At 41.8% G+C, this 24,651-nt stretch overlaps 1 protein-coding gene across 1 annotated transcript in view; it reads right to left on the reverse strand.

Annotated features, from left to right (window-relative positions):
• Positions 1-945: 945 nt before the first annotated feature.
• Positions 946-24,651, reverse strand: part of 5-HT2B (5-hydroxytryptamine receptor 2B) — an 82,735-nt gene continuing 59,029 nt past the window's right edge. The window contains exons 2-3 of the mRNA XM_083130443.1: positions 9,543-9,775; positions 946-3,684 (exon numbers count right to left, since the gene is read on the reverse strand). Coding sequence (XP_082986569.1) covers positions 2,014-3,684; positions 9,543-9,775 — 1,904 coding nt within the window. The 3' untranslated portion in view covers positions 946-2,013. The remainder of the gene's footprint in view (positions 3,685-9,542; positions 9,776-24,651) is intronic.

The following is a 24,651-nucleotide window of genomic DNA, read 5'->3' on the forward strand; positions in this document are numbered from 1 at the left end:
CCCACTCCGCATTCATACTTTATTTCCATTCTATTGGATAGTTGGGACGACGGAATAGATTTACGGGAATGAGTCGATTCGGGAAATGGGATCATTTGGTATGGAATTTGGATTTGTTTGTTCAGAAACTGTAAGTCCATAACTTACAAATAACGATACAAAGTATCGTGAAAGAAATCTGTAATTTAGTGAGAGAATTTGAAGATGTTTCCATGTCTTCGTTACATGAAATTTATACGCTCTCTGTAGGTCAGCTTCTTATCGCATCGAGAGATATCAGTTACATTTCACTTTCTTTTTTGTCGGAAACTTGAACACTACGCTTTTCTGTGCATGTAATGTACTTACATTTTTTTGTTACCACCACCTTCGTCGAAATGTTTTATCATCACCCTTGTCGATAAATTTATCTCACGATATGCGAAGATGGTATTTCCTTCCACGCACAGAAAACCCTCACGAAAACATAGAACCTGTCCAACCAGTATAGTTTGTTAGCTGCTTGCTGTCCCTTTTGTTTTTCACTATTGATGCTGGTGAATAAAAACATCCGTGTTCTTCACTTTTAACAGTGTCGTCACGAGTGATGGAATTTTCTTCGTACCTACAGAAGATGTGTAATGATGGATAAAGTAGAATTTCGGGAGTGAAAATGTCTGTAATCTCAAATAGCATTTTCCATTGTAAAACTTCAACTACACTGTGTTTGAAACGTTCAAAACTTCATCCCTTTCTCTCTCTCATTTTTGAACATTACACAAGAACTGAAGTGAGAAATATTACCATTAGTTTTCTAATTTACGTGATTTAAATTTCTAATACATGGTTGTCTGTGACATGGTACTTGCAAAGACAAAAGAATTTTCGACACAAATCATGAATGAATCGTGTGTTTTTGTCATCTACTTCCTTGTTACGATTAACCTAGAAAGGCGACGTAAATTAATAAAAGCATTACAATATAATTGAACGTAATGTACTAAATTACTAATTGTAGTGCAAACAAGCAGCAAATATTTAAGCTAATCGTCATCTGGCAGTCTTGTTAGTCCGTACGAACTAATGATCCTTTACGATACGAATTATTTTCTAAAGATTCCATATGCATACATTGAAACTCGATACTAAGGCTAGACAGAGATAATATGACAACCCTTTTGTCTTTCTTTATCTGGCAATATCTCGAGAAGAAGTACCTTTATTCGAAGTGGGTGTGTCCCAAGTTGAGCCAATTGCTGATACCTTGCTGACTATTTGAATCATGTTGTATCTATTTTTTATTATAATTTGTTGATTTGTTATGTAGAGATGGTGCACAAGCTTAATATAAATTTCATCACGTTTTGCTGGGTTAGAAGATTGATTTCTTTGTTACTGCGGAGGATAACCTTACCTCGTACGTGTCTTTAACCAGAGCTGGTCGGATACTTTCGTGTAAGTTCGGGCAACCGTTCTTCAATACATTTTCACTTTAGAATATCACTTTCCGTGCTCGGGTAGTGAAATGAAGGGCAATCTGAAAGTAGGGACAAGGCGTTGATTAGGGTCAAACGTGTCGACAAATCACAAGAGAAACAGAAGAACTCCTCAAAAGTACGTTTTAATTTTAGTTTGGAAGTTGGAGAGAATGCTGTCTTTTGTTCATTTTTTACTGATCAGACAAGTGAATGTTTTCGTGATGGTGCGCAAAATTATCTCACTACACATATTTTAAACAATATTAACTATTTGCTGTCAGTATTTTTTTTGCACAAAACATAGGTTTCTGATTCAATATAATGTTAACATCAACACTTGTACGTCAGGCACGTGATTCATGCTTTCAGTTTTAATACACATTCCCTGTCAATATGTCACTTGATATTATTTTTCTAAACACAGCATTAACATAACACACACGCGTTTCACAGAATAAGCACATCGGCAGGTCCATAGAAAATAACGAACGCGACACCGTGCGCATGCGGCGAATGCTCCTTTTGCAGTCAATTAGGTTTAACTGAAGCACATACCTCATTTGCTTCTCCTGTATCGACACAGCAGCACTTTCTTGAACGCCTGGCGGAACGCTTTATTGAAAATCGTGTAAAAGATCGGATTCACCATGGAGCTCGCGTACCCAAGCCACGTGACGAGGTCTATGATGGCCGGGTTGATGTCCTCTTCGCATTTCGCGCACACCGCAGGCACTAAGTTCAGCACGAAGAAAGGCGCCCAGAGCACCACGAACGTGAAGAAAACTATGCCCAGGACCTTGGTCGCCTTCTGCTCCAGTCGGAGGATGCGTCCGTGGCGAGAAGACGTTCTGGATACGCTGGAGTTGCGGCTGTGGTGCGTCCGTACCGTGTGCACCGACGCTCTGGAGAGCGCTCTGGGGGAGGTCGACGCCAGGGAGCTCACGCTCGAGCCGTACTTCAGCAGGCACGAGTTCTCTCCGCCCGTGGAGGAAGCTTTGGCCCGCACCGTCGCAGCGCGCCGTATGATCGGAGAGTCCACGTACGGCGAGAGCGTCGTGGTCTTGACCCCCCTGCTCCTGGAGTCCCAGGTCACCATCGCGTCCAGCGGCGCCGACCTCGCCCTGTCCAGGGACGACTTGGAGACGACATTACGTCCCGGCGACGACGTCACGCTCGACGGCGGCGTGACGTCGAGCGGCGAGTCGACGGGGATAGTCTTTGCCATCTCGGACGTCCCGACGATGACGATCTCCGAGGAGACGACCGGCTTGCGGTCGGAAGCTTCGCCGAAGTAAGGGCACGTGCACGGTGGCAGCGGGAACGTTATGTCCTTGTTCGCCTTGGGTTCGTCGTCGTCGTCGCTGTGCGCGGATTTCCGTCCGGTCGAGTCAGCGTCTTCCCTCGCTTCGCTGTCCACCGACGCCACGCCGCTGCTCTTCCTCCTGTATGTCTCGCCGTCAACGTTCTCTCCCGCCCCTTGCTCGGAGATGGAATACTTGCAGGACTTCTCGTGCGCGCGTCTCCGCTTAGGTTCGACGGTCGGGCTACTTAGCTGGAAGAGCGACGTGCGCGAGCTGGCCAGGCTTCCCGGCGCGCTCCTGTCCCCTCCCGTCGGCGCCGAGCGCGTCGGCGTTCCCGGAGTGAGCGAGGCCGGCCTGGACTCCCTTTTTGCCTGCTGGAAGAGGAGCTCGAGCTTCCTGGAGCGTCCCGGGGATTCCCTGAAGGAGCGCACTCTGGAGCACGCGAGCGGCGACGACGCCGGCGTCCAGCACTCGATGCCCTTGGTGAGCCGGAAGACGTCCGTCCCCAGCTGATGCAGCGCCGCCACCGTCGGCGGGGTGTCCATCCAGTCGGAGTCGTCGTGGTCGATGGTCCCGCCGCTCGTCAGGAGGCTCATCTCCGTATCGGTCGCCGTGGACGCAGAGTGCGTGTTGCAGGTGGCGGTCGTGGAAGGCGCCTTCTTCAGGATCCGGCGCCAGGTGGAGCGGCGTCCGCGGAATTCGCCCCCCGCCGCCGATCCGCCGCCCAGCCAGCTGCTCCCCCATCCCCCCGCGACGCCGTCCGCGCCGCCTATGTTCTTCTGCTGGAAGTGCAGGAGCCTCACCGTGAGCGCGTACGTCATCAGCATCACCAGAAGGGGGATGTAGAAACAGATGATCGACCCTATCAGCTTATATAGTGGATCGGGAATTTGGCAGGTCCCGTCCACCAAGACAGAGTCGTGGTCCTGCAAATACAAAACACACACGCAGTTACCCATATATATAAACAAACACCTAATATGATTCACTTCATTATACAGTGTCCCATAAGTCTGGACCCATAGGAGAAAATCACAGAATTACAGTCTGTTCAAAATGTTCGTCATTGTATTGCACACACACACTTGAAGACGAAATCTCCCCTCCTGTAATATGGATCACAGTCGCAGAAATTTGCTGACACGCTTGCACAGTGCGTTATTTGAGGTGGAGAATACTCAGAATTTTGACCTCGTACAACACGGTATCACGAATAACAGTCGAGCGGAGCGAGATCTGGGCTCGTTGAAGGCCACTTCTGTCATCCTCGGCATCCACTGCAATGTCGCACTTTCAGGACATAATGCGGAGGGATATCGTCATGCTGTGAACTCCTATGGGTTCAGACTTATGGGACACCCTGTATTTATACAAATGTGTACATTTGCGCATCGTACTAGAATTTTCCAGAATGGTTAACATGGCTCGAGATAATTTGTAATGATTCCGTGTGCCCTAATTGTTATAGGTTCGATTCGTGCTCGTAACCTTCAGTGCCTATGTTGCCCTTCACAAGAGGAGATTTGAATAATACCTTTTTTACTTATCTAAGTTTGCGTGGCTTTCCTGCATTTTTATCCTATCACCTCGATCAGAATGAATGGTAATTAGGTATAATTGATTAAGAGAACGCTCACAGGAAAGGGACTCTCATGCCCATCTTAGTACTCGAACGCAGGAAGATTCGTGGCGCGATTATGAGTCGAACACTCAACGTAGTCGGCCATCGAGGTGACTGACAATTCATTAATCGCGCAGTAGATTCCTACCTAATTTCCCAGGAAAAATGTCCGATGAACAGATTATTCTCAGAAAGCAAATCACTACTACTATATTGGCAATCAAGGTTCGATTCTCGCTGGAGATACCGTTCCAGTGTATCGAATGAAACGTGAAACTGTTTTCCTTTTTGACTTCTGTTTTTTTTTTATTTACAATTCATAAATTTAATATACTGAAATACATAGCTATTCTATCTTGTTAACTTTTACTCATTCATTCAAATTGTTTTAATGTAAGATCATTTATTACTCATAAGGTTTACGCTTTGTGTCTTCTCACATTAAAATCTCATTTTTAGAATGTAGGCGTCTCATGGAATCCGGTTTAGTAGTAATATATGGAAGCATATATTGCTCCCCTGGTTCTTACATTGAGCACATTTTTTCCATCAAGCGCTCTTTTACTTTTGTTGTTCTGTTGAAATGTGAATTCGCTGAACTTTTATTTCTGTTCTCGCCTATCAAAATAATAAGATTTTTCTTTTTTAAAAAGTTTGGACTGAACAAATTTTGCTAATACGAGTAGTGACTTTGCAATTCCTCCTAATGGTAATTAATATTAGTTAAAAACGTTACTTTCTGTATAAAATAGTGTTAATAATAAGTGTTCTCCTCTAACGTTGATGGTAATGTTCCAGAGGAGATTGCATCTTGATTGAACTAATTTCTAGACGAGGATCGAATTCATGCAGCTATTAGTGTGCCCAATATGCACGTAAATAGAGAATTGGGACCAGAAAGTGATAATTATGAATAATTATTATTATTATATGCAATTTTAGTGTCTTAGTGCTCTGTATTCCCTGTATTTGTGCAGAGTTCTTTTTTGTTTTAGAATATCCGAAAGCGGAAATGTAACTCCCAATTTCAACCTGACTGTTACAAACCAGTTACAACAATACAGACCGTTTAAAGCTTCGGAAATAATTCGAATACGAAAAATTAACACGCACAAACCTAGTTTTAGTGATTTTGCGATTTCCCCTAATGCTAATTAATATTAGTTAAAACGTTAATTTCTGTGTAAAACGTGTTATAACGAGTGTTCTCTTCTATCGTTAATGGTAATGTTGCAGAGATTAAGATTGCATCTTGATGGACTAATTTCGCGAAAGAAGCGCCTTCATCTTCGTAATTAACTCCCAGATGCTACCTGTTCTCTCATCTAAAAATAAACCCATAAAATGTAAGGCAATTATGCTTCTTAACAACGGCGGCTTCCTGAAGGGAGTTAAAAAAGGTAAACAAAAGATAGTCAATATCGTACGACGATAGCTGGTGGAGGGAGATGCTTCGGAAACTACCTTGCTGGTTTTACGGCGGGGTTAATGGTGTTTGTAACAAGATTTTAATTGTTTGTGCCTCATATCGTAATACTGAGGATAGCGTAATGGTGGCCACTATCGCCTCTCGTATTAGCGGACCATTTTGATCATCCGTGGAATCCTACGGCTGCGTCCGAATTTGCATACCGTGCCCATTCCAAGAATCCGAATAGCACCGAGAGAGCACAGTTGCCACTTACCCATCACTTGTCAGTTGGAACACTACTCACCAAACTATGGGACTAAGACGTTTAATACGGAATCAGAAGGCGGGCTCGAAGTAAACGTATTGACTGGAATGTACGGTTGGAATTGGCGTGCGATTTCTTCTTATGTAGTTCTTCACAGTAAGATGTTTCTGAAAAAGTTTTTGTCCGTCTGTTGAATTTACGCCGCCTCTACAACGTTGCAGTATGGCTATGTGCAGTAGCCTACTGGAGTCCAAAATTTTCAGAAGGTTTTACGTAGTTTAGACTGTCAGGGTATAGTGATTATGGATGTTAATTTCAATCACGAAGATGCATTTTGTATGTAGAGGTATTTAGTGTCCGTGTGTGTCCTTTCAAAATCTGTCGCCATCAAATTCGGTAAGTCGATATAATTATTAAATCCTGGACGGTTATATATCGATATAACAAAGTGTGAAGTTACTCATCCGTGATTAAGTTTTGTTAAATATTATGTTTCCATTACCAATTAAGTTTTGTCATTATGAAATCATATAACATCTACAAAAAATTCAATTATTTTAGAATACTTATGATGATATACCCATAATTGGTATAGAAGAGGTATATTGCAATAGAGATGGCGTTTTTTTTAAAAAAATAATATGGTATGCATATTTTAATGATTGAATTTAAACGTATGGGCTATAGTAGTATTTTACACCGTTCCACAGGTTATTTTTATTTTGCTTTTGTGAATTATCATTTTGTGTACTGTTATCAACTTTAATAATACTACTAATTATAGTGAAAATCAAAAACTTGGACAAATACTTAGGTAAAATATGTTTGCTGGGTTCGATCCCCGGCCGCACAGTGGGATAGAATCGAAAAAAGCTGGCCATTGGGGAAAAATCGAAAGTCCCAGTTTAACGTTGCCTTGTGTACCGACCGTTAGTTGGAACCCCAAAACACAAGGAAAACCGGTTTTCAAGTGTTTGATGCTACTCAGCAGTGAGTCAGGTCATTTCAAAGTTCAACGTGCAAGCGGACGCGTCTAACAAAAATACAGCGTGTATATAAAGTGCCGGAGAAATAGTGCGCTATTATCGGCATAATATATGATATTAGTATAAATTGTTTCGGATTCTTTTCTGCAAGGTATGTGTAATACGATAATTAAATCCAAGTTTATTCATAATTAACTGTAAATTAGTTATTAATAATTAAAGACACTCATGTTTTTTTCATTTTATTGAGAACATTTTTATAAACATTGAGCAAAAAGTTAACCACTCGACTTCACTCGATCAATGATTCTCACTGGAAAATGTTTGCTGAACCCTTAACTTTCGATATTTCAAAGAATTGGCTGCTACAACCTGCTACCCTAGTATTAAGACTAATTGTTTAAACAATGTGCAGTCATAAACAAAATATAAAGAGAACGTACGTGGGTGGAAAATCGGTTAGATATTAATGAATGTTGTTGAAAATGGATACTCGGGGGTTTTTGAGGTCGCTGATTACGAATCGGACAATATTTTTTACCAAAAACAAAATGGCGGATCCAATATGGCGGCCAAAAATTCACAGATGTTGATAAATATTAACGAAAATTGTTACCCGGGGGTTTTCGGGACCGCTGATTACGAATCTGACAATATTTTTACCAAAAACAAAATGGCGGATCCAATATGGCGGCCAAAAATTCACAAATGTTGATAAATATTAACGAAAATTGTCACCCGGAGGTTTTCGGGACCGCTGATTACGAATCTGACAATATTTTTCCGAAAAACAAAATGGCGGATCCAATATGGCGGCCAAAAATTCACAAATATTGATAAATATTAATTTTGATTATAATTATTTATAATCAAATAATAAATTGAAATAATTATATTTAAATTTACTGAAGGGAACGTTTGGACTAATTACATTATTTAAAAATAAATATTAATGCTGATATCGTTTATGACGATTAAATTAAGTGAATAACTTAAATACAATTTTGTTAAGTTAATTGGTGACAAAAATTTATAACTTTTACAAATACTATCATAATAAATACTAATATCAATTTTTATTTATCAATTTATCAATATGAATTTTCGACCGCCATATTGCATCCGCCATTTTGTTTTTGGTAAAAATATTGTCAGATTCGTAATCAGCGGTCCCGAAAACCCCCTGGTAACGATTTTCGTTAATATTTATCAATATTTGTGAATTTTTGGCCGCCATATTGGATCCGCCATTTTGTTTTTGGTAAAAATATTGTCAGATTCGTAATCAGCGACCCCAAAAACCCCCGAGTAACGATTATTGTCACGATTTTTCAATTCTGTATCGAGTTATTTGATGATGACCACCTTTTTCGAATTTTATCCCACTGTGGGCCGGTTCAAATCCGGGAACTTTTCTAACGATGGAAGCGGCCCCGGCACCCACCCAGCGTCGAATAACATGGCTACCTGGGCGAAACCCTGGGTGGTAAAGGCGGTCAGGGGCGTGATGCTGATCACATCACCCCCACTCACGACCGGATCAAGAAAGTGTGGGGCGTTACCCCCACACCCCCTATACGCCTTCATGGCGTGGTGCTATGCACAGGGGAGCACTTTACCTTTTTTTAGTACTTTTGTACTGTATGTATGTATGTGTGTGTGTGTGTATATATATATATATATATATATATATATATATATATATATATATATATATATATATATATATATTATATAGTTCATTCAGACATTACTGCCTCGTAGTCTTTATCGAAATGAAATATTTCGAAATGAAGAGACTGAAGTATTCGTTTTATATGCTATGTTCCAAAAATCGTGTAACTCTGACTCGGATCGTTAATACACGAAGACCGAAAGATCACATTCGTTACCCCCATCCATTGACAGCAAGGTACAGAAACTTGTAGGAATCAGTGTAATTTTGTAATCAATATTTTCACACAAATATAAGAATCGCGAAACTCGAAGTTTAGAAACTAGTGCCACAGTGAAGCAAACAGCTCATGTGAAAGACCTAACGTGAACAACATTACATTAGGGTTTATATATATTACATTATGTTGTTTATGAATGTTGTCTGCTGTTTTTAGGTCGCGGATATGTGTTATCATGAAATAATGTACGTGTCTTATCTTAACTTCAAGGCTAGGCACAAGTGATTATAGCACCTGATGCGTTTGATGCCGATTGTAATTTTAGGTTATTCTTAAAATTTTCACATGCTTTTTGCGAGTAGAATAAAATTTGCAACCGATGAAAGCGAATATTCACAATATTAACGAACCTGTATATTTGGTTGAAAAACACAAGGTTCAAAATCCAAAATCATGATTTTATGTAATGGAAATTGGCCAAAAGTTACAGAAAATCGACGTAAAATGGTTACAATACAGTCTCACCAAAAACGTAAATGCTATTCTACCATATGCAATAGATTATAACGAAGGCATTTGATTACATACTGCATCAACGTGTCTTACCTGCGAGTACATGAGGCTGAGGGGAAGGCTCATTGCTATGGAGAGGATCCACACGAAGACAATCTTGAGGATAACCCTTTTCCTCGTCTTGTTCCTCCCGAACTTCATCGGGTAACTGAGGCTGAGGTAGCGATCCACGCTGATGGTGCAGAGATGCATTATGGAAGCTGTGCAGAAGAGGACGTCGAGACAAATCCACGCCAGGCAGTACACGGACGGAAGGGGAAAGAAACCTGAAAGGAATTGTAGATGGTCGATCATATATGCGATTTACACCTTAGTACGGACACACACACACACACTGGATAATATTTGCTCAATAGCATGGAAATATATACAAGGTGTACCGAGAAGTTTCGAATTATTGGCCAAATCCAGTATTTGTTCAACATGTTCTCCGCCGAGTTCCACACCGGTCTCTAGGCTGAACCACAGATAGTTGAGAACACTGGAAGCAGACTCTGGAACCATGGCCACGTCCCCAATTTTCACGCCGTACACCCGGAAATTCAGACACACCCACAGACTCCGGAGTCCAACGGATTCAAGTCCCCAGAACGTGAGGGCCTATTCAACGGCGATCATCCCAGTGTTCCTTAAACGTGGTATGAAGCCAGCCTCACATGATCCTGGTTTATTCCGGTGCCGCGCCGTCTTGCATGAACCCTATGGTATGCTCTCCAGTAGCGTCCAATGTCAGCATTAACTAATCTCCCAACATTGCCAGATAATTTTATCTGAGTATAATATCTTGGGGGGGGGGGGAAATACGGGCCAGTAATATGATCTTTTAAATATCTAGGCATTCAGAGAACAAGTCAATTTAACCATTTGGCCTACCGTGCGAAACTTTTCGTACACCCTGTAGTTTGCAGCATTACAACGTAAACTAAATTCTTAAAAATTCTAAAATCATTTTGTCTGTGTTACATGCCTGTCTAAGGAGCATTTGAAAGTTGCATTAATTTCCGTAAGTTCAGATGTCAAATAAACCATTTACCTATAGTATCATATATTGTGCGATGCAGTAATATTATAATGTAAATTGTCAAAACACTGATGCTTAGGTTTCCAAACGCCTTGATAGAGTTTGATTTCACTCGGTGAACTTTACATTGCACAAAATATAGTGATATACAAATTACCTTGTACTATTTATGCGTCGTACTGTACGACAGCGAAGGAAATCTGGTAACTCCCGTCGCCCATAACACAATCCCGTTTCTCTCACTGTTCATTGGTGGAGCCGTCTCGCGTCACTACTTGCGCAGAGACTTGTTCCGTTCGTCTGGTCTACAGTTAGCTGGTACGGAGTTTAGGATTAATATTTAACCCATAAATGAACTATTTAGTTTTTGTTGCAGTTAATTTATATGGCGACCCTTTACTCCAACGCAAATTTTCATAAACGTTAGTGGAGCATCATAAAAAATTTACGATGCGTTCGCAGCAAGAGAGCAATATGTTTACAGTACAGCCTCCCATGTTATTTGGAATACGGTGTTCTCTCTACTAAGAAAGGAAATTGCAGTGTACATCGTTGAACACAACGTGTCATTTACCTAAATCATCGTTACGTCGTTCATTTTTTTCTTAGATGTCGATATAACAAGCTGTCTCTTCCAAGACGTAATTACAGTGGCGTCGTCCTGGTAACTTCTGCTTAACCCTATTCAAGGACAAGCGAGTGTACAATATTCGAACGATTACTAAAATAAGTACGCGTCCGTGCCTTTAGCAAATTGTACCCATTCATGTTCAGTCACCTGTCCGCAAAATCGCCTTACGTAAATCGTGAATTAATGATGTTCTCATAAATTCGTTCGTCGATAACTGTCTTTTGACTGCGTGCTGTTTTGCACGACAACTGCTTGCGTCATTGCTTTTGACGATCTTTATGCTGTGGAGTGGCGTATCCGTAAGGTTCGAAAATGCAAGCATTACTTCTTGGAAGTGACGTAACAAGCGCGATTCGTAAGCGGCAATTACATTGGCGAGCACTCTGGATTCATTTGTTTTCTGCACTTTCTGCATTTCGCTGGAAATGAACCTCGAAAACGAACAGGTGCAGTTCTTATGCAGATCAATAACAATTGTCGACGGTGTATGCTTCAGGAAGATGAAGATTTTTTTTGCGATGCATTTGAAATAAACTCTGGAACAGATTCAATGCTACAGCTTCGAGCTTGAAGCTTATACGTCGAAAACGTGTTTGATGTGGCGCTACTACGACGCCAAGGTCCCAGGTTCGAATCACGGCCTGGCCATGGGTGTTCCTTCCGAGTGTCCCTTCATCAATTTCATCAATGCAATGCCATGCATTATCTAAATGGACTTACTGACATGAATCCTATCTCTGCATATGCATAAATCTGGCAAAGTTTAAATTACATGAATAATGAGAATGAATGGAGTTAACTAACAAAGACATGTCAAATTGTCCATATGGTTGATATGAGTTTAGGTGAAAGCATCCTAATCTCTGCGATTAGCCAAAAGAGGCAGAAAAGCGAAATAAAATCAACAGAATCAATTAATCAAACGTGTCGATTAATTTTTGTTACTTAGCATCGTTTTTCTGCCACTTTTGCCTAATCGCGACGATGGGAATGAATGGTCATGAGATGGATGAAGGCACAATCACAAACGATAAAATGCAGGCCTCAGCAGTAGCTGGTAACGTGCCCTTCAAGCGCCTACACTTAACTTAACATATAAATAATGCGAATGCTTATATCAGAGTAGGGTATTACGCCCTTTAACTCACTGCTCATCTCGTGCAAGTAACTTCAGCGGAAGATTTCATATTGCTCGTAGAGAGCCCCTGTGTTTCCCTGAAGCGCCAATTCCGACGCCTTCTTCCTAGAGTTTCGCCCTTGTTTCGACGGCCGAATGCTCCACTAAAAATTTTTGGTGCTCGTAACCCGAGATTGATGGTGATTACCCCTTGCGGGAATGTGTCCCCGTGGGCCCTTGTAGCTTCTTGCAAAGGTGAGCCAAGCGAGACCGTTTTTTTTTCCTGAGAATTTTCTTCTCTGTAGATCGAGTTTCATCGCTGGGCACCATAGTTTCTTCTGCAGTGATTGATAATTCGAGAGTAATTGCAATTACGGTACGGCATTGCTTTTTAGCATCAGATTACTGGAATTGTCAGATACTGCAGCAGTATACCATAAATGTTGAAATACTGTTGTTAACTTGTTATTCGTGCTAAGTCTCGGGTCACCGTGGGCCTGTTGAGAATTCTTTATTAATATTTCAGTGTTCCGACTGAAAGTGGTCGACTCTTAGATCGCAACCGAAGTTCCCGTGGTCGAGTCCCGGCCCCTACTGTTCTTTGTGAGTGGCGCTATCTGTTTCGTCTGTCCATCACTCATTTTCGTTGCTTCGACTAGCCACAAGTGGAAGAAAAGCCACGCAAAATACGAGGATGTATCAAAAAGTTTTGCCTGTTGAGGTATAATTTGTTTAATAATGGAAAGATTAAAACAATGAACATACATATAGTTTGCCTGGAGTGTCCTCTACTCAGAGTTACTCTTACACATAGTTCCCATTACGTTCGATGCATTTGAGCGAGCGTTTTATCCAACCCTGAAAACCAGTTTGGAAAAATTCCACAGAACACTCCCTGCCCCACCGTTTAGAGCTGTTTTAACCTCCTGTAGGTCATGGAATCTCATGCCCCGAAGCACAGACTTAGCTCAGACTTTATGGTATGTTAAACTCTTAATCATTGCATGTGCTGACCCATAGGACATGTGCACTGCATCAGAAATTTCCCTGATGGTGATGCGTCTATCCTCTCGAATGAGCTCATCATCCCTGTGGCGGTTGTCGTCGGTCAACGACGTTGATAGCCTGCCACTCCTTGTCATGCCCACACTTTCGGTTTCTCCCACTTTGAACTTGAGTCTGAGCTAAGTCTGTGCTTCGTGGCATGAGATTCGAGGACCTACAGGAGGTTAAAACAGCTCTGAAACGGTGAGGCAGGGAGTGTTCTGTGGAATTTTTCCAAACTGGTTTTGAGGGCTGGATAAAACACTCACTCAAATGCATGGAACGTGATGGGAACTATGTGTAAGGGTAACTCTGAGTAGAGAACACTACAGGCAAACTATATGTTTCATTCTTTCGATCTTTCCATTATTAAACAAATTATACCTCAACAGGCAAAACTTTTCTATACCCCCTCGTAAAAGAAAACAAATATTCGTGGTTCTTTCAGTGAATCTTGTGATTTGCCTGCCCGTTTTCTAAAGTCACCACCAGAGCAAAATTTGTTTCGCAGTTCGCATGCACTTTTAGGAACGATTTCTCGCAAGCAGGTCTGTTCCAGGTCTCGTGTAAGCCATTGGTCACTGCGCCATATACAAAAAAAAAAAAAAGAGGCTGGAAAATGACACTCATTGCACATATGGACAAGAGCAGGACAACAGAGGCTTGTTGATTCGTGCATCAGAGCTTCGTTTGTCTTCAAGCATGCAGTTTTCGGAATACAAGACGTGGAATAGAGATAGGGTGCCTTTCCAGACGGGTCACCCCTTGCACCCAAAGAATTACCTCTTGGCAGCTCCACCGGTAATAAACACTAATAGGTTCGAATCCCGCCATCGGCAAAATATAGTAGGCCACATGAAGACAAGAGAAGAGGCGTTCTCTCCAATCGTAGTACATTGTGTCTGCATGCCTGGGTTCGAATCCCACCTTCGTCCCTAACTTTGTTTATTACCAACCACGATATTGATAATAGGGATGGCCAAATTCGGATAAAATTGACCTGGGTATCGGATAATTTTCTATCCGGATTTCAAACATCTGGATATCGGATAATTTTCTATCCGGATTTCAAACATCTGGATATCGGATAATTTTCTGTCTTGATTTCAAACATCTGGATATCGGATAATTTTATATCCGAATTTCAAACATCTGGATATCGGATAATTTTCTATCCGAATTTCAAACATGTGGATATCGGGTATTCTGATATCCGGATTACACGGATATTCAAATTAGTCAGGGGACTCCTCGATTGTGCAGTGGTAGCGTCGTCGCCTTGTAATCAAGGGGTACCTAATTCGATACCCGGTTGAGGCACATAGTGGTTCGGATCCCACTTTCAACTGTATGTCCAGTCCCGATTAGCCTTACTGCGCAAATCAATCAATCAATGAAATTAGTCGGTTATTCGGATTATGCGAACTGTCCGGATATCCGAATGTGTGCTTTATCCGGACAGTTCTTCATCACATCTGTTATATCCATATATACGAATTGTCAAGATATTTGGATATCCCGATTATCCGAAACGGATATCGGATAATTTGAAATCCGGATATTCGGATTTTGTGGCCATGTTCGTTTTAGTATAAAAGATAAATAAATCATATCATAATAACATACAAAGATATTACAATATTCTAGATGTTCAATAATCCACCCTGTACAGTAGGAGGAACTAAATCGAAATGGTTAATAGAGAACTGATGTTTGGCATTTCGGGACCCCATTTGAAATCTGAAGGACTGTGTTCTAGTCCTTGGCTTTCGCAAACACGTAGAGCTTCCTGAGCGACTCTTGGCTTTACAGCTGAAGTAGTCGTAAACTTATTCAGAGAACTCACTGAGGCGACGTAAGGTACCCGAAGGGGGATGAGGGGCGTTTCCCACCAGGCAAGATCAATACGGCGTAATTGATTTCTTAAAAGCCACATCTGAGAAAGTGTTCGCTTAAACTTTTTTTTTTTTTACTGTGCATAAAGTTCCCGACCGAACGGCGAGGGTCTTTTTGTAAGGGTCTTTCCCCCTTCGGACTGTGGTTTCAGATGAGAAATTAATGCAAATACCGATATAATATGCCTCTTTATAAGCTAACAACGTAATAATGAAAATGACTAGAAATACATTATTGCAGAGAGGGACTGTGTCGTACGGAACTTGAAATATGAATCAGAATCTTGAGGCGTAGGCCACGAGTTCGGATGTCGTTCTCCTTAGTAACTACACACACCCCCCCCACACACACACACAGAAGGGGGAGAGTTGATGGAGGGGAACAGGCAGTCAATGTTGTGACCACGTTACCTGCTGTAAATTCAAGAGATTCGTAATCTCTTGAATTTTTATCGCAGCTAAATATCTTGGAGAGCTATCTTGTAATTGAATATTTACTGTTATTGTCTTTTTTCAAGCGATCCCGGGTTCCATCCCCGATGGGAACTCTAATATGTCGGTGACTGCTTTCAAAGGAGAGATTGCGCCATGGAGTTTATACTGGCTGCCGAACGCTGCTCGCGAGACAAAACAAACAAAACAGACATACCTGATGTTGCCAAATCCACTGTAACGCATATTTTCCTTCCGTGGCGAAGATCGACAAAGAAACTAGACTTCAAAAATTGCTTCGTGAAGGAAAGGTTTGTCACAGATACAGAGCGCACAGTTACGCCAACACAAGAATGCGCTTCGCAACATTGCTTCAGGATAGCTGATGTTACTCGTCCATTGTTTACTTCGCAACTGAAATTTCCCCCCTCTCCCCATCCAAGATGAAATACATCCTCGACGACAATTGGCAGAAGTGAGTGTTGTGAACGTCATCCGTCAGTTGGGGTGGCGGGCATTATGATTTAGATACTTCGAATCACTAGAGTGGCATTGTATTTGGGAGGAATTGCTCAACGTGTCTTTCAAGATGGCGAACGAAAAATCGATTTTTCACTGTGTTTTGAGCTGTGCAAAATCCGCACATACGAGATTAACTCATATTTGTACACACTGTTTCGGGAATCTCCGGAGCAAGACCACTCTGTGGAGCAAAGCAGTGCGTACCGCTGCAAGCTGTTGGTAGCTGCAGCCGCGTTCCTCTCCATAGCTTCACTTCCCCTTTCACGCGTTTATTTATCGAATCATGTCTTACTTGCACGTACAACTTGTTTTCGTTCGCTTGCTCTAGAGCTTACATGGGCAGCGTTAACTGAGAGAACGTAGTTTTATCTGCAGCAACCACTGTGTTGTGAATCACACCACTCGCTTGGTGTGATTATGGCGAGACTTAGGACTTAGACTTAGCAAATGCCCTTTTCCATGCTCCAGCGATGAACATGGAAATCTTTCTGCTCACGCACGGTGTTGCACAGTGTTCCAGGAGGCCACTGATGTTGTCGAGTGGGCACGATGCTCTGCAATGGGATTGTGACCTTGGCATTTGCTAAGTTGGAGCGTTGTTAGGAGCTTTCCGGTACCATTGCCTTTGCGCTGAAGAAAATCCGCTAATCGTCCGAGCGAGTAAGCTCAACTTCCAGCAGGTCGTCAGTGGCAACATCCTTCGCCTTTTCTCCAGAAGTTGCGGGAGAGGCCCTGTTTTACTCGAGTCGCCTCGTGCCACAATGGAGAAATCCGGAATGAATTTTCTTCCCTGGAGCTTTAAGCCCGACCTTATCTACCCCCTGCAGGCTTCGCACCCAGGGTGCCCGGGAGAATTGACTCCCCGTTCCTGAATATGTGAGACTTTTCCAATTTTCGACTTGTTAAAAATCCCTTAATCATTCTTTGAGGTTCTATCCCCTCGTGCGAGTGTTGAATCTTAGATATTTTCTCGGGCGATCGCAGGCTCTTGATAAATCTTCAATGAAGGCAAGCACAGTGTATGTACCTAGCGCCGGTGGTAAAGCTGAGAGTACGTATTTCTTTCTCGGTGTGTGTCCGAGGGCACCAATTGCACTGGTGCTCCTCTTCTTCGGCAGTCTTACTCTTTTAACTCTACCTCTCATTGCATAGAACAGTGGTTCCCAAAGTGTGCGCCGCGAAATATTCACTGAAATAATGTGCTTATTTAGTACTTTTTACATGTAAAATGTTTCTGAATTTGAAATGTGTGTTTATTTTTTACCTTAAGGCAAGTAACGTAATGACACTAACGAAACGTTGCAAGTGTTAGACATTCTGACTTGGGCGCCGTGAAACGAAAAAGTTTGGGAACCCTTGGCATAGAACAAAGCAAATGGACAGAGTGATGGGACTATTTAATGACCATTACGTTTGAAATTAGTTGTGCAGCGCGAAACAGTTTTCACCATATTGAAGAGCGGAATTTAAATTTTCCATCAACCTGTGGTCTTGTTTCGAACGTCGTAACGCTTTGTACCCTGTAATGTTTATGCAAGAGGCAGACAAAATGTAACATGCAGCCTGTACCGCGCGTCATGAAAATGAAACCGGTTTTTTCTTGTCTCCGGGCAGAGGTTCTAGACGGATGCTTACTGGTAACGCTTACTTTTTACACGTTATGTTTAAAAAAAAAATCCAAACAAATTCGGGATGAAATGCCGTTCTTCGAGGGCTCGTAGTGGCAAGACGAGGTATCAAAATGGAAAACTTCGTTCAGAAAAATTGCCTTAATCGCTTCCTTTGCAAAATAATTTTCAAAATTCGGTCTCAAATTTTGGAATTTTTAAAATCCAGTTTCTTTGTTCTGTATTATTATGCTCGTTACTAAGAATACATATTTTACTGAAATATACGTGAATATCTATATGTATGATTTATTATCCCGAGTTAACTCTGGCTACACATACATGCATGAAAAATTGTCATTTTCATGAACAGAATGTAAGAAAACAAAAGGTTTATAATTATAATGTACTGCTTCTAAGTATTGTTTATATGAAATGAAAGTTTAAACAATTCAGTTCACTCACTTAAAAACATCATGTACATATATAATGAAGAAATTTTATTATCCCGAGTATACTCGAGCTAATGAAGGATATTAATTTTATCGTTATAATAAACGTAAACATAATATCTTTCCTTTAAATGTTGTACATATGTTTTTATAAATTGCAGTTCTGATTCTGAAATTATTAGATATTAAATAGGCACAGTGAGGTGAACTCCGGAACATGGAGCTACGCACAAAGACACATTGGAATCTGGGCAGTAGAAACGTGATTCACTGCCAGTCTTCTTTCCTTTGTCATCTCTCACTGCTTCACATTCCAATCATCAAGCTGAGTAAGCTGCTTCCAAGTGGGCATTTACTGTACTTCGCGCCGGAGAACCTCTAACGAATCGTACGGGATAAAAACACTGGAAGTGGGAAAAGTAGTTTAGTCCGATTATACCGGGGATAATATAAAAAGTGCACATAGCACCTGCCCGAGTTTACTCGTGATAATAAGGCATTAACGAGTTGTATACACTGTGAAAGTTCGTGCGGTGATATGTTTATGTTATTAATAGTATAGACACGCGTCTCAATTCTCGGATCGTCTGTGTAGCATCCCTAGCCATGGATTTCTGCAGTTTTGTTTAGGCAAGATAACCCTTACACTACATGGAAGTGGACAGCAACGGCGGCACTCTTAATCCCTGTCGAAGCAGCGTTCGGAGCATCGGCACGCACACGGCAACTGTCGCTATGGATACACCACGTTCGCACCACACACGGGAGGCCTGCAAGACCTTCGATGGCGAGCGTGCCAAGCCTTGCACATATCGCTGCTGTTTTTTCTTTCTTTAAATTGTACTGAATTTGCGCGAACTACGGAATTCTCTTACCGTGGATTTCCCCCACTCTTCAGTTCACTCGGACGAGGATTGCAATTTATCTGCACAGTCAATATCTTGACGACGAACCTTGCTCTGCCTACTGGAGTGATAATTTTGCACCATGTTTTCTAAGGTGGAATAATTGATGAAGTACATGACCTAGAAGGTTTAAATTGAATGTTTACGTTGACCTAGAAACGGCAGCCCTAGAATTGGGTCGCCTTGAGTGCTCGCTTGGGACGCGGCTCTTTTCACGCACGGGTTGGCTTCGATGACGAGTCGCTGAAGCGAAGAGCCCGATGCACTGAGACTGGTATCCGTGGGCGCAGGAGATCTGCGTGAGCAATGGAGCCTGCTTTGTCCTCGCAGGGAATACAGCCGACTTTACCGGGAGTGGGTGTGTGCGAATACGAGCATTCCTGGGAATTGGCCGCCGCAGTTGCCGACTTATCTCTCGAGTTCGTCAGTAACCGCTGCATCGGCGTCCTTTTATTATTATTTTATTATTAATAATATAAGTGTGTGTGAACTGAAAATCTTGGAAAGCCTGAAGAAGTTGATTTAAGATTAAGTAAGTGAATGAAGATATTTCATTGAAATGGAAAAGTCGTAGGAATGTTCTAATTTGTATTCACTAATGTCATAGAAATGTTTGCAACTAAAAGGGGAATACTTGGAAATAAAATGTTTGTTGCAGCATTTTAAATACCTAGGAGAATAAAGGAAGTTTCTTTTGAAAAATTACGGGGCTCCGGAACCCTGTTATTGAAGTTAACAAAACACCGTATGTGAAAACTTCGTGCTCGTCAGATGTTTCGAGTTTGTTTCTCCAGACGTCCCAGGTACACCCAACGGCGAAAGAAACAGTAGGCGAATTGTCCACCACCATTTTCATTCGGTCTGTATTACACAATGTGATGACAATGAATTGAAATAATTATGTCAATAAGCAGAGAACAATGCCTGCTTCGAACCAACATACTTTCATTCCTTAAAACAACACAGGATATAGAATAAAAAAGTAATGAAAATAGTGGTGGACAATTTGCCTACCATTATCTTTACTGTTGACTGTACGTGGGCAACAACACTTTCAAGTGGAGCGACGAGGAAAAGTAAAGTGATTATAGTTCATGGACCTCGAAACGTAATTTGTAACTAAAATGTGCTTTCAGCAGGTAATCTAGATTTACCAAATTCCGTTGGCATACTTTCAAGGGATGGATGGTTTGATGGATGGATGGATATAATAAAGGTAGATAGGTATGTGGGTAAGGTAAAGTTCTCCATTCATTTTGCATCATAGGGGGATGTCGTGGTAGAACCCCACACATTTTCGATCCTTGCCATTTGTTTGAACATGTGATCAGTTCCACGCTCCGACCGCCTTTACCTCCCAAGGTTGCCTCAGGTATTTATTTGGGTTATTTGGGGCTGGGCGAACTCCAGAGGCACTTTATGCAGGGATAAGGCCGGGAAAGTTCCGACGTTATGTCACCCACCTCGGGGATCGAACCTGGCTCTCCCGTGTGGCATTCAGACGCGCTAAGGACAACAGCTCCGTATATATGGAGTTACATGTTTTGTCCATTTTATTCTTTTCAGCTGATCATCAACTATCGTTTGTCAAAATGACAATTTGCGTGTGCATTCTAATATATTGAAGTTGCGTGATAACCCTTAATAAACAGTCTTGGCTTGTTTTTGTTTTGTCATCGCCACTGTATTTCTAGAGTTACTTGCTACGTACATATCAAGGAGTACTAACGGATTCGCTTCACCTAAATCGCCGATGACATGTTCAGGCGTTGTTACTATGCTTGGTATATAGAAAGTGCGAAATGTGTCAGAATTGAGCACCTTTACCTGGGCGTGGCCTGTTTCAGGGGATTTGTTTCGGTCACTCCAAATAAATGACGATTTATTCTCTTAGGCTGCCACGAACGAAGGTAGCCGTTTCTTTCCTTCCCTCCCCCCAACGCCGTCCTCTGCTACCTTTCGTAATGGAATTACTCCGCCCACGTTCGATCCGAAGTCTTCGGCACTCAGGGAGCGCGAGGACGGGTCAGGGAATATCAGGTCGCAGAGCACGTGCTACTCATCCAGATCCCAACCAAAATATACACTATTATTTCTGGTCCTCGGCGAATGACGTAGACGCTGAAGGGCTAGTCAGGCTCTGAAACTGCGAGAGATTGCTATTTTGTCAGCGCTCTCTCGTTCGGTAATTGAATGGGTGCTTAACGTCTAATAACAAACAATATAGGAATGGGTTAATTTCACTTCTTACTACTTCGAGAAACCCCTGTTGTAGCTCAGGCGCTCGTACTGACGACCAGGTTTATCCTTGTATAGTTCATGTCACCGAGTTGTCAGTCGTCTGCAGGCTATTGTTGCCATACGTATGTTTGGCACTGACCGTGCTGTTGTACTAGTCTGTATTTTGTACTTGTTTTATTTAACGTCGCTTTTCATCCACTTCTGGCTAATCACTACGATGAGCGTAAGTGATGACTAGATTAAATTGATGAATGGACACTCACGCCCAGGCCGGAACTCGAACCGGTAATTTCGGTAGCGAGATCGAAAGTCCACCACTTAAGGCAGGCACTCTGCTACCATTTGCAAGAGCCCTTCAAAGGACAAGCAGATAACATGAGCTTTTCAACCCCCTTAACAAGACATACTCTTTTCTCTTCGGCATATGAACTACCTCTTGGAGGGAACATCGAGCTTTGGCTGGTATAGAACAAAGCACATGTGTGCAGCGCTCCTGTCGGTGGCTGGAAGCAAGTCACGTGACAAGTGCAAGAGCTTCCAAAATGTTTCTGGTTAAACCGTCTGGCGTACATGAGAAACCCCGTTGTAGCTCAGTCACATCTCTAAATTCCTACTTGCTGGTCCGCAAGGGAATATTACATTAAAGTGAAGAATCTTTTGTCAGTACGCTCTCTTAATTGATGTTTGCTGTATTTCATCTTGCTTTTCACACAAGTAATGTAACTAATATTAACTTCTCTTTTCGTTTCAGGTATGTAACTACTACAAGACGCACTTCTTGCCTTATTTGCGCTTTCTGTGGTGAGTAACATGTTCAGAAGACTTAGTGTAAATATATACTATATTTTTTTCTTGCTAGATCTCTTGTGAAATTCTGCTATAGTGATGAGGTGTATAGGTGGATTTGGTTGTTTGTTTATTTATTTCATGGAGGAAACTCTTCAACGTTTTAAACTTATAAACGAAACCGGACATTAGGAATAGGAACGAAACTGGATATTAGGAACTGTGGTTTAAGCTACTGAAGGCGTCGAAGACCCTGAGTGTAAAGATGGCCAGATGCTGATCGCACCATTTCCACCGTAACCGAGATTGAAAAGGTGAGGAGCTCTACTTGCAAGGTGCAAATGCACAGGGAAGAACAGACCATGTAGGTTTTTATTGTCACCCTCCCCTTTAAAATACATTTAGGACGAAACTAAGAGATTTCTGGTCTCTCAAACAAGATGTCGAGGCTCTTCACAAGACCCACTGTGTCAATTTACTTATAAAAGAAACAAGACAAGAAAAAACAACAACTTACCCTTTTTCACTTTTACTTACAAGAAAGGGTCGACGTGCTTGTCGCTGATATGTGAACAACATCATTTTAGTTGTGTTTTAGAACATATGAAAGACGTGTAGCCCAATTTGACATGCTGCAGATTGTACTTACGAGTGAAGGCAAGACGAGATACGGAACAGTTTGTTAGTTGTATAGGGTCTATTAGACGCGAGTGCGATGTACTGTGTGCATTGGACACAACGAAACAAACTGTGGTCGTTACTTTGTTGGCGGATTTCTTCGGTATTTTCTAGGACACCCACCGAGGGAAGAACTTGAAGTTTATAAGGCACTGATGTTGAAGAAATTTATAGCGATTTCGGCGATAAACATGCGTTACGAGTAGGAGAGGCACTTCCAGAACGAAGTCAGCATTTTTGGGCAGTCAAGAAAGTAGTAGATCTTCCTACTGAATGGTAAAGTTCAACGACACTTCGGTATCTTTGACATAGCTCGAGAGGAAGTCGAGTGAACACGTATCTGATTTCGAGCCAGTACCTGTTTTTCTGAGATGCGCTCTTGTCACTTTCACCTGCAGAGTTTAGATATCCAACACAGAACTGCGAGGGACGTTACATTGCACATTGTATTAAAATAAGCACAATACAATCACACAACCTAGCCGAGACCACAACCTAACGTTATGAAATCTCTGAAGAAACTGAATTGGCAACATCTCATTTACTCCACGTGGACTTGACAAGTAGTCAGTTCCTAAAAGGGGACAGTATTGGTGGGAAGGGCTTGAGGAGAGAATCTACTGGGCTCCACGTGGACTTGATATATTGTTGTCAGAGGGAACTTTCTTTGAAGTAAAGTTGCGTTCGAAATAGGACTTGAACCATACTGTACTTGGCCGACGCATTCCCGTATAAAGTCTTGAACCGTTTGCTTGTCTGTCTAAAACGTTCACCCGATGGCCTGATCAATATGTAGGCAGATACCTTTCTTGTCACAATTTCTAGGCTTAATGCGCTACTATGCATATATATATATATATATATATATATATATATATATATATATATATATATATACACATACATACATACAGGTATATATAATATACAGGGCGGGCCAAAAGTCACGAAGGGTGTTATAACTGTGAATAACTTTTTTTTATTGGTCATTAGTTTCCAATGAGATTTCACAGACTTGAAGACCAAGGATGGGAGATTGTTTACACTTATGTGTGGAATATAATCTCAGGTAAGTGTCCGCCATGGATATCGAAACATGATTGACACTATTGTGCGTACTGCAGTGGAGAACATGCCTGATATGTTGTTTCAACAAGATGGGGCCACAGCACACACGGCACGTGCCTCAATTGGTCTTCTGAGGACCATTTTCGGCCATCGCATCATCTCGAGAAACACTGACATCAACTGGCCTTCCCGTTCGCCTGACCTCACTCCGCTTGATCTTTGGGGCTTTCTGAAGGACAAAGTGTATGTGAACAAACCACAAACATTACAACAGCTCAAGGACAATATTCGTGCAGAAATACGGGCACTCGGACCAGAAGTGTTGACCCCTGTCATGCATCATGTGCTGCACAGGGCCCGTATCTGTGAGGCCCATAATGGCGGACACCTACCTGAGATTTGAGATTATATTCCACACATAACTGCAAACAATCTCCCATCCTTGGTCTTCAAGTCTGTAAAATCTCATTGGAAACTAATGATCAATAAAAAAGTTATTCACAGTTATAACCCCTTGGTGACTTTTGGCCAACCCTGTATGTATGTATGTATGTATGTATGTATATATATATATATATATATATATATATATATATATATATATATATATATATATAAAAATGTAATTTCGATGCTGTCTATCCAACACACTATGTAGACATCGGAACACTTGGGTCCTCTTCCTTGTGAGTCCAAACGGACTGATAACAACATCCAGCCACAGAAACAATGTTTCCTTTTGG

This window comes from Lepisma saccharinum, chromosome 10, assembly GCF_977018435.1.
Source record: "Lepisma saccharinum chromosome 10, izLepSacc3.1, whole genome shotgun sequence".
In the NCBI taxonomy this organism is placed as follows: Eukaryota; Metazoa; Arthropoda; class Insecta; order Zygentoma; family Lepismatidae; genus Lepisma; species Lepisma saccharinum.